Source organism: Chiloscyllium plagiosum, chromosome 3, assembly GCF_004010195.1.
Source record: "Chiloscyllium plagiosum isolate BGI_BamShark_2017 chromosome 3, ASM401019v2, whole genome shotgun sequence".
NCBI lineage: Eukaryota > Metazoa > Chordata > Chondrichthyes > Orectolobiformes > Hemiscylliidae > Chiloscyllium > Chiloscyllium plagiosum.
Window position 1 is genome coordinate 22616641 of NC_057712.1, and position 11811 is coordinate 22628451.

Sequence of the window (11811 nt, forward strand, 5' to 3'; positions counted from 1 at the left end):
CTCAATGTAACAGAACAACTTCATACAATATGCAAAAGTGAAGATATTTATTATTCGATTGTCTTGGATGAATCACTAACATTACTGACTCAGCACAGGTGTTATTTTTGATTCATGTTATAACTGTGGACTTTTATTGCCACGAGGAGTTACTGGGTTTGGGTACCCTTACGGCAAGGACATGTGGAATTGACATCTTCAAAGAAAACTGCCGAAACTAAATTACACAAGTTCAGTTTTGCAAGTGTATGAACAGACCGTGCACCTTCCACGAGGAAAACATTTAGGATTTGTTGTATTACTACGAAAATAATTGCCAGATCCGGACACTTGATTTCCTTTCACTGTCTTTTGCATCAACAGAATCTTCTTACCAAATCTGTGCTTTAAGTGACACATTAAAAGAAAGTTATAGGTATTGTAAACTACATTCAAATGCATCACAGCATCGCCAATTTTGCAACATGCTTCAGTTTCATGATGAAACATTCAGTGTGGATCTGCCACATCATTCTAAAGAGCGCTGGTTGCCACAAGGACAAATACTTGCACAACTTTAACTTTGTGAAAACAAATTGAGATTTTTTTTGAGGAGCTGACTGAACCATGTGAATTGTCCAAAGAGAATTTCTGCAGAAATGCTGCATTTTTGTGATATAATGTCAAAGCAAAATGATCCAATTTTTTTTTTACAAGGTAAAACTAAACCTATACGATATGTAGCCAAAATTCCAGGCATTTTGGAAAAAGCTAACTTTTTCAAAATGCTCTTTACCTGATCAGAACTTTCAGCTGAACACTTTCCTGAACTGGCAAAGGTAGTTAATGAACAGGAAACGAGCAAATGCGATGTGAAAGAATACACAGCTGCTCTAGATTCCCTGATTGAAGAATATAATGAAAGGCTTGCAGATTTTGAGAAATACTGAAACTAGCTTTTCAACCATAACTGGTTAATGCCTCCAAAGTACCGGATAACTTACAGATACAATTGATTGGGCTCTCTGAAGTCTCTATTTAACGCTAAGAAGGATCCCATTGAAACATGGAAAGATGCCATTGAATACCCATGTCCATGTCAACATGCTCATTGATTTTGGCACAATGTACTGTTATTAATCAACATTTTCATATATGACATAAATTAAAACACACTTGAGATCTCAGATGATGGATATTCACCTGGAGGACCAATTAAAGCGACAGTCAACAATGTTGGAACCAAATATCCAAATCCTATCTCGCAATAAGCAATAATGAAGGAGTCATTTGTTGTCTCAGTTTTTCACTTATTAGTAAGTCTTTGTCAACTTTGCCAAACAAATGAATGTGCCTTTACTGAATTTTCATTTTGTTTAAAGTCCTTATATAACATAAAGTAAGCATGTCCAAAAAATACGACATCTTGTCGTAAATGTTAAATTCTCAGCATGCAGCCGAATAGCATCTTGGTTAACTAAAATATGGCCTTCCAAAGGAAAAGGGTTCCCACCCCTGCTCTACCTCTTAGATAAATCTTCGCTCTCATCAACATTTGGAAGGGAACAGTGGTTGGATAGCAGGGGATACCTGTACTCTTTTCCTTTTTGACTGCTTGGTCACTCATTCGTTTTCTTCTGTATTCTAAAGTTGCAGGGTGGCAACATCTATGATGCACTGCAGCAAAGCCAGCTACTAATTGAAGCATGGAGCTCAAATCACTGTAACTGACACGTCTGACACAGGATGTGGATTCTCAGGGTTGAAGCAGACTCATGTCTTTATTTATCAATTAACCTTGTTACTGCTTTAAAATCTTTTAGCAATTTTAACAAACTTTGCAACTATTAATAAAATCTGACTAGTACTGTCAACTGTTTACACCAAACATTACTTAATGCAGCTTTTGCCCCTTGCATCAAATTTCCACTTCTACCCATATTGTCCTTGCAGTGCTTATGTCTCATTCTAGTTTCCTGATTGCAAGTTCTTTACTGACCATGTGGTTTCAAAAACCTGTCTCTGATATAAAGCCTTTGATGATTCACTAGCTGGTTTAGCTTCTTGCTCATTAATTAAGACCAATTCAACCAACTTTCAGCTGATTGACATGAATGCCACTATCAGTCCCCTGATTCAACATTCTTAAAGGTTGTTAGTGGTGTCAAAATTTGACTATTAATCTATATTTAAGACATATAGACTAAATAAACCAGATTTGCCATTGCCCTTTGTTGAGAAGGGCAGTGCTTGTCACTGGCCACCCAGATGTTTTGCTATCTTCCTGGTGGTGGAATTGAATAAAGATTCGTGCACTTTGTGTCTTTCACTGTGTCTCACACCTGCACACACCATGGGTGCTGGGGAAAAAATAAGCACTACTGCACTTAGGTGGTAGTGTGGGGGTTAATATTAAAAAAAAAACCAGATTTGCTTTATTGCTTGGTTTGTCTCAATCAGATGATTTCCTGATTGCACACCCCTTAATCCTGATGATGCACTCCTGTTTCATCAAATTCCAGAGACTCTAGATATTTCACAACAAACTTAATCAGGATACCAATTTTTTTTTTTGCCCTGGACAATAGATTAACCTTCCTAAAATAAATCCTGCGAGATTGGATTTGGATATTTGGTTCCAACATCGTTGGCCGTTGCTTTAATTGGTCTTCCAGGTGAACATCCATCATCTGAGATCTCAAAAGCGTTTTAATTTGTCACATAAGCTATCTCTTATTATTGAATAGATTGAAGTTGAGTTGATGCATAGGTATTCTCTTTTCAGAAGGATGAAGCAGTGCTCGAACTGTCCACTAAGCAATGAATGGCCTGTAACTTGATTAATCTTGGTCCTGATGTCCATGTTTCCCGTGTAACATAGAAACCTACCTCTTGCAAGGAGCTTGTGGTGCAGTGATAGTGTCCTTACCTCAAGACTAGGGGGCTAGAGTTCAAGTCTCACCTACTCCAGAGATGTGTTACAATTATCTTAACATACTTGAAAACGTCAAACCCACCTTGATCTTCTAAAAATTCCACTCATCAAGCAAGGTAAAACAGGGAGAAGAGTGTGAGGGAAAGACAATACCAATGAATGACAATTATAAATGAGATTTACATTTTTGGATTTATTTAAAATAACAGCATTATTCTCATTCCTCTAACAACCAATTCGAAGCAGCACTGTCAGGATGCACAGTGATATGACACAGAGGTGGAGCAAACAAATACAAAATGGAGCAGGGATTTGAAATCTTAAGTGTTTCCTTATCTCTCCAAAAAGAGAAGCTGGTTGTTGCAAGATATCTCATATATCGGTCATTTACTTGCAATATAGACAATAGAGCTGCAGTTAAAGATAATTAAAATACCTGTAATTACATATTTACATCTTTAAAGTTACAATGGCTAAATACAAACAGGAGAGAAAGCAGTTTCACAGTAACTTCAGACACTGAATATTAAAGCTATCTCCTTCACGAGAAGCCACTGACTCCAGCAAACTCTGTTTTTTCTGCATACTGCGAGATGATTCAAGCTCATACATAGTGGTCAGGTTAAAAAGAACACTTTCATGCAGGTAGTGTTTGGGATCCTGCTGTACAAGTCCTTCCAGCTGCCTGAGGGAGTCCTTCAGTTTTCCCAAGTACAACAAGCAAACGGCTGCATTATTATTCGCCTAAAGAAAAACATGTGAAAATGACAGGAACATGCCTGATGATTGATTTAATTAATGAGCACACCCGCAGCTGGGTGCAACAGACCTATTTGCTCTATCATTCAGTCTCAAAAGTTATTTTGTTAGAACAGTCTCAGATTTTAGTTTCATAATTTCAGCAAAGAATGAAGCCTTTTATCCTAATACAGGATTCACATTCTTTTGCCCTTCCCACATTCCATTGGATTTTAAAAAAAAGCATTTAATTCTCTAAAATGTTGTAATTTTCATGGCTTCAGCAGTCATTTGCTGAAATGAACATTTCAGTCTAATAATGGGGTGGGATGGGGGTTGAGCAATATTTTAATGATTTTAAGTTAATTCTATAGGTTCTTCTGCTATTGTAAGTATAAATACAGTGGAAGATAGATTCCCAAAGTGACAAAAAAGTGTGCAATATAGCCAGATGATTAACAGACTGATATTACTTACCACATCCAAGAGGATTTGGGGGAATTTGGGTATGAAACGTGCATAAATAGAATGGGAGTTTACTGTGTACAGAAATCTTGAAGTAACAAGAGACAATTTGTCCAACACCAAAAGGTAAAACTGCCTAACACGAGGAAGCAGATAGGGGGGAGAAAACAAACTTGGGAATTTTTCTTCCCCCCCTGAGGTGGGGTGGTGTGTTGAAAGTGGAGTTTATGGCACTTGATCCAAAGAAGAGCAGGCATATTTGGCAATAAACAGAAATAAAGTAACTCTCAACTTGAAAACAGACATGTTAGTTGAGGTTTAGCACTGGATAAATGCACAGTTGAATACCAAGGAGCTAGAGGAGAAAGTGAGGTCTGCAGATGCTGGAGGTCAGAGCTGAAAATGTGTTGCTGGAAAAGCGCAGGTCAGGCAACATCCAGGGAACAGGAGAATCGACGTTTCGGGCATAAGCCCTTCTTCAGGAATGAGGAAAGTTTGTCCAGCAGGCTAAGATAAAAGGTAGGGAGGAGGGACTTGGGGGAGGGGAGTCGAAAATGTGATAGGTGGAGCTGGTCATTCAAAGTTAGTACTTGGTGAAATGAGAATCAAATGCATAACATGGTATATGAATTTCATTGTCAGTGTAATGCTAGAAATATCAGCCACATATCCTAAAGGCTGGCAGATCTTATCAAATAGCATGTCCATTTGTTTGTTGGTCATTCAAAGCTGGTCATTCAAAGTTAGTACTTGGTGAAATGAGAATCAAATGCATAACATGGTATATGAATTTCATTGTCAGTGTAATGCTAGAAATATCAGCCACATATCCTAAAGGCTGGCAGATCTTATCAAATAGACCTCTCCGCCCCCACCCCCGTCTGACCTATCACCCTCACCTTGACCTCTTTCCACCTATCACATTTCCGATGCCCCTCCCCCAAGTCCCTCCTCCCTACCTTTTATCTTAGCCTGCTGGACAAACTTTCCTCATTCCTGAAGAAGGGCTTATGCCCGAAACGTCGATTCTCCTGTTCCCTGGATGCTGCCTGACCTGCTGCGCTTTTCTAGCAACACATTTTCAGCTACCAAGGAGCTAGAGGGTCACAACTCTGGGCGTAACTTTGGGCGTAATTTTAATTCAGTTATGTAATTTTGGTTCCATCGGCTGATAATGATTTTGTTTAAAAACAAGGGTGGCATGGTGGCTCAGTGGTTAGCACTGCTGCCACACAGCGCCAGGGACCAGGGTTCAATTCCCGCCTCGGGCAACTGTCTGTGTGGAGTTTGCACATTCTCCCCGTGTCTGCGTGGGTTTGCTCCGGGTAGTTTAGCTGTGGGGATTACAGAGGTAGGATAGCACCCTCCGGGTGCTCCGGTTTCCTCCCACAGTCCAATGATGTGCAGGTTAGGTGAATTGGCTATGCTAAATTGCCCGTAGTGTAGGTGCATTAACCAGGGGTAAATGTAGGGAAATGGGTCTGGGTGGGTTATTCTTCGGAAGGTCGGTGTGGACTTGTTGGGCCAAAGGGCCTGCTTCTACACTGTAGGGAATCTAATCTAATCTAATCTAATCTAATCTAATCTAATCCACAATCTGCAGCAGGGCTTTTTGACTAAAAGGCATATATTTGGAAATTGAAATATCATAGATGATAGAATCTATAGTGTGGAAGCAGGCCATTTGGGCCATCAAATCCGCATCAACTCTCCAAACTGCATTCCACCCAACCCTGCCTTACCCCTGTAATCCCCACAGCTAGTCCATCCAACCTACACATCTCTGATCACTATGGGCGATTCAGCATGGCTAAGCCACCTAACCTGCACATCTCTGGACTGTGGGATGAAACTGGAGCACCCAGAGGGATGCAGACACATGGAGCACATGTAAACTCCACACAGACAGACAGTCACCCGATGCTATAATCAAACCCTGGTGCTGTGAGGCAGCAGTGCTAACCACTAGCCACTGTGCTGTGCTCGGAATTTAGATATGAACAAATAAACTAACTCAAAACACATCACATAAGATACAGCATTTCCTGTTACACCAACATTGTGGACTTGTAGCTGAGTTTCTAAAGCAGACTTTTTTGTGGAACATGCGAAAGTAATCCCAAAATGCCAAAACACGTAACTGAATACTACTGAACGAAGTCACTACATTGATGAAATTTTAAACAGCACACCATTGACTCTTACCACTGGATTGCTTGGGTCCAATTTGGTAACTTCAGTGAAGAATTTGTGGGCTTCAGCAAAGTTATTTTGACCAAGATGGAGGAATGCCCTAAAAAAAATTAACATCTTTAGTGCTTTTTGTTATTAATGCAATATAACTTAGAGGCAAGAAAATCACAACAGTCAAACAATCAGGGACATTTAAGCAACTCTTGGATAGGCAAATGGAAGGTATGTTAGTTTGGTCTTAGTGAATGATAAAAGGTCATCACAACATCGAAGGCCGAAGGGCCTATACTGTGCTGTATTGTTCTATGCTCTAACAAATTAAGCCAGACAGAAGTGAAATACTCAAACAAGCATGTTTGCTAGGTGCATGGAAGGGTGGGACTGGGAGGAGCTGGGTTACTTCATAGTTTTCATTGTTGTTATATGAATAAGATCATAGCTGGATACTTTTTGCAACTCCCAAATACACCACTTTTGAGTGCATGTGCACAGTATGTTATTTTCAATATATATAGTGCTATGCACAATCAATATAAATGCTATGGAAAATCAATATGTAGAGCAGAATTTAGTATAAAAATGCATTAAAAATTAAACACCCTTTGGGAATTGAAACATGCCAATGATTATCAGTAGCCATGTCCTGGTGTACATATCTGAGCTGTCACCATGCTTTAAATTTGAGTACAAAAATAGAAAATACACAAAGTTGTGGAGGATGATTCCAACTGAGTGTGCAAAAATGTGATTTAGGGAAAGTTGACTCCTCTGGGATGGGTAGGTAGCCAGAAGTTGTTTAAGTCAGCATTTGGCCATCAATTCAACCAATGCCTTTTGCAGGTTTCCTTCCCCCTCCTTCAGAACTCCTAAACAACAAAAAAAAGAGAGAAACTTCTACCACACATCAAAAGCATGTTGGAGACGGCTTCTAAAACCCCTCAAAACATTCTAGTCTGTGGGAGCACAATTCTGTAATTATGTACCAAAGACCTGCATTAATTTGTAGACAGTCCTTCCCTATGCAACTGATACACTACTACCATGTTATTCCACAAAAAAAAAAAACCTGATTGGAGATGTGTCAACACAGTCTGGACTCTGCCTGCCCCAGCCTAATGAGATTGGATTCTATAATTTTTACCTCACTGTAGTGAACCATTAAAAGTATACCAATAAACTGTCTGGTCTTCCCATTTTGATGTGTTTTAGTGAATTACTTGAATAAAATCTCAAACACTGTAGTTCTAGTTAATATGTACTTAAACTTTGAATATCTTCAAACTTGACTGCACATGTGTGCGTTGGTTACAAGTGAGGGTTTAAAAAAATGGAACAAAAAGCCAGTAAAACTGAAATATGTAACAAGAAATACATTAACATTACAATATAACTACAGAAAACAAAATAGACTGCTTTTACTCAGGACTGCAATCAAATATATAAATCAATCGAATGAGCAATCAAGTTTGCTAATGAGGTATCGCGACATAGTGGAAGACAATAACTGAAAAGCTACTCCTTTTTAACAAGGTTATGCTGTCCTTGGTTTTTTTTTTGAGAGGTCATAAATGATACAGACACTGAAAAGTCTGAGGTGAAGCGTTTTAAGGCCAATTTGATAATAGCTAACAGAGACTGCCTGAGGCAGAACGCTTTCATGTTTTAAAAAAACTTGTACAATGAAAGTGGTGTGGCTAGTTCTCCCAGTTCAGCTTGTCTCTGGTTTGGTTTGGTTTGATTTGGGCAGGTAGCGTGAAGAAAGGCTGCTGGACGGGGAGAAGCAGGTCCAGGCTGGTACTCTCCCTTTGACTTCTATCCTGTAAGACCATGAGTTTGATTTTACCTTTTGTGCCAAGGGGTGTTTATGGGGATTTTGGCAAGTATTTGGAACAGCATCATTATGTTGGGATAGTCTGTTGGGTTTTTGGATCGGATAAGTAGTCGGTATTCTGTTTTCTGTTCATTGTGTTTCATTCAGTAAGCTTGTAAATAAATTCTGTTTTGTTTAAGACTAAGTGGTTTGGGTAAGTGTATCACTCCTGGAGTATCTACATTACACCTGCTTAAAACTACTAACAACGTTAGGATTTGGGCTACCTTCTTGAAATGCTTTGAGGAGGTCTGGCCTGGTCCATAACAACAAGCTTTAGTTATGATTAACTCCATCAAGGTTATGACAAGCTCAGTTAGCAAGTGATTAAGTCCCACTCAGGACAGTGGGATGCATCTTGTAAAATGTGATCTTCCCTCTGTGAACCCCCAGGCTGCGCTATAATCTCTTACCTATGGTTACTTATAGACAGGTTACAAATGATCAGCAAATTAATGCCTCTGATTCTGCAGTCGTAAAAACAGTAAGGCTGTTAACAAGCATCATTGTGAAAGTTTTGGACAGCAACTTCTGGCATCTACATTAGTTAGGAGTGGAAATCAAGAGGTAGTTTCTCCACTTCTTGCGACTTCACAGACTTTGCTGTCATATCATTGTTCAATACATAGCCGTGGCTGAGCGGTGAAGGCGATGTATTAGAATCCATCGGGGTTTCCGTGCGCAGTTTCAAATCCTTCTGACTAAGTTTCCTCAAATTGCAAATTTTGAATGACTTCCTGCGGGATGAATTATTCGTCAAACTTCAAAAACCCTTCGGGGCAGCATGGTGGCTCAGCTGTTAGCACTGCTGCCTCACGGCATCAGGGACCTAGGTTTGATTCCCGCCTTGGGTGAATGCCTATGTGGAGTTTGCACATTCTCCCCGTGTCTGTGTGGGTTTCCTCTGGGTGCTCCGGTTTCCTCCCACAGTCCAAGGATGTGCAGGCCAGGTGAATTGGCCATGCTAAGTTGCCCATAGTGTCAGGTGCATTAGTCAGGGGTAAAAATAGGGTAGGGGAATTGGTCAGGGTGAATTACTCTTCGGAGGGTCGGTGTGGACTTGTTGGGCTAAAGGGCCTGCTTTCATACTGACAAGATTCTGATCTAATATTCAATGAATAAAGGATGCGAAATTGCAGCTTTCGCACACTAAAAATGCCAGAATTATAGCTCAATCAATCCACTTTTTTCCTCTTGTGTATGGGGATTCTTAAATTACAAAGATCTGACTTACAACTCCTCACACTTATTGGTGCAATCCTATATTGGGATGGCATTTTCAAGATCTAACATACAAACATTTCATGTACTTGCAAATGGCTACTTTACATTGCCCTGCATTGTGTTCCAAGTTGCATACAAATCAACTTGCAAATGAACTCAAGAACTGGACCTATTCACAACCTGGGACTGCTTGTACTTAGAATAATTTCCTCTCATACAACTTATGTAATGCTGAAAATTAACTTTTAATTAGATTCTTCCACATTTAAAACAAAATAAAAATCATGTTTTGTCTCATTTTTCACAATACCATCTTGTTTCTCTTTATGATGTTTTCTGTACATAATTTTATATTGGATCGAATAGTCTAACACTCACTTGCGAGATTAGTTTATATAATGTGGAAAAATTCATCAATCTACTTGGTTCAGCAGACTCAAAATTGCCTCACTTATTTAACCGACCTCTAATTCCTGTATCATACTTCCGATAACCAGGGCTTACATCACAAATAGCCTACACAAGTTCTGGGCCAGATGCAGTAATAATGAATAATACAAGCCACTCATTCGCCACTGACTGCCAACGAGAGGTAGATTTTTACCCTGTGAACTGTGCCATCAGCAACTCTTGTTGAAGTATAGGAAGTTGTTCCACATGTCCTAAATACTTAACACAGGGGTGTGGAATATGAAATGATGGCCCCCCAGTCGGGTGAACTTGAATCTACATAGATGAAAGTATACCTTGTAGGACTTACCTGTTCATCTGAATGATTACATTCTGCTGCAATTCATTTCCTAACTTTGGAGAAATTTGCTCAACTTCTTGAAAATATTGCTCAGCTGTTTTGATGTCACCAATCTAAACACAAAGTAGAACAATGTTGAAGTACACAATTTAATTCACAAAACACACACACATACAGAGAGATTAAAAAGTTTTGACTGTTCAGTGACTTACTACCCAGTACAAATAGCTATCCACATCTACTTTGCCACACTGGTTTATACATGTAAACGGCTTCCTGTCTGAAATTGGGCATGTACAAGACTGCTTGAAAATTGCTTTTGGTGGACCTTAATATTCCACTGATCAGATGATAATGGAAAAATAGCTCCGCTACCTCTTTGATCATTCTGCTCTCCAAGTTCAATGGCAGTGAACTGTCCACAGATAACCAAAATATGTCCCACAATGTAATGATTTGTATGATATTCAAGTATCTCTGCTGGCTGTCTTAAATAGATAGGTTCCTTGCTTGTTCAAAGGAGAGGTCTAGTGATAAAATAAGGACCCTTGCCTTGGAAATTGGTCAGAAACGGAGATGTTTTTCTCTGTAACTTAAAAAGGAGCTCTTAATAGAGCGTACCAGCCCAATGCAGGATTGGTGGCCGAGAGCATGGAATGGACTGCGCAAATGACTTCAACGGTGTCAACTGAATCTTGATAACATTAAGAAATGTAATATTCCAGGCGACAGATCTAATTCTTTGGTCAGGTGTTAGAAATTGATAGTAATTGACAGGGCTCGAAATATCCATCTTCCTATGTACTGCACTGTCCAAAACACAAAACTGATGGGTTAATTACTAACTTGCCCATTGCTAGATGGCAGACATTTACAATATCCTATCCAAACAGTTTTATAATGAAATCAACGTTTTAATGAAATATTCCTTGCTTGCCGGCAACTTACTTTAAGAGCCCAAGAAATACTGTGATGTCACGACTTTGCACATGCACATATTGTTCTTTACTTAGCACTGGTGTTGGCCATAAGCACAACCATCCCTTCAAGAGATTGCTGGAAGCTACCAACGCAAAAGGTAATTTTTAAACCTTCCATTTCATGGAGCCAGTAGGGGCTCAAGTGCTCAGGCTACATTCGCAGCACCACTGCCTGCTCCTACCATTTAATGCCGACCTGCCGACTACTCTCTCACCTTGACCATTCACCTGCTTCTTAAAATAGACCCAAACCACTGCCCTGTCTCGAGAGGCATGTGCAACTCACTAGCGTGATACTACAGAAGCTTGAGGCCAAATTTGAACAAGTCTTGGGTTTCTGATGTGAACGCCAAAACTAATTTTCTCCCATTTGCTTTGTCACCGTTACGTTTGTGCATCATCATACAAACATACCTAATCCATAACAACAGAGAAATGGTTTATTGGCTTTTACCTAAGGAGGGTAGAGGTTCGATTTTATGTTGAACTCATGAATTCAATTGTTGTAATTCCACAGTTACTCAGCAGTTTAAGCCAGCTCAGTGAGAAAACTGAAGTGTTGGAAATTTTAAATGAACTCTCAATTAAGTAGTGAAGGAGAGTAATGACAATCAATTATCCATATCTTTCATGAGGTTATCAGTGGAAGGGTGTGAAAATAGTAAGAAACTCTGAG

At 39.6% G+C, this 11811-nt stretch overlaps 1 protein-coding gene across 1 annotated transcript in view; it reads right to left on the reverse strand.

Annotated features, from left to right (window-relative positions):
- Nucleotides 1-3087: 3087 nt before the first annotated feature.
- LOC122548598 (trafficking protein particle complex subunit 12-like) overlaps nt 3088-11811 on the reverse strand; it is a 68357-nt gene continuing 59633 nt past the window's right edge. Inside the window, exons 9-11 of the mRNA XM_043687433.1 lie at nt 10165-10268; nt 6323-6410; nt 3088-3658 (exon numbers count right to left, since the gene is read on the reverse strand). Coding sequence (XP_043543368.1) covers nt 3416-3658; nt 6323-6410; nt 10165-10268 — 435 coding nt within the window. The 3' untranslated portion in view covers nt 3088-3415. The remainder of the gene's footprint in view (nt 3659-6322; nt 6411-10164; nt 10269-11811) is intronic.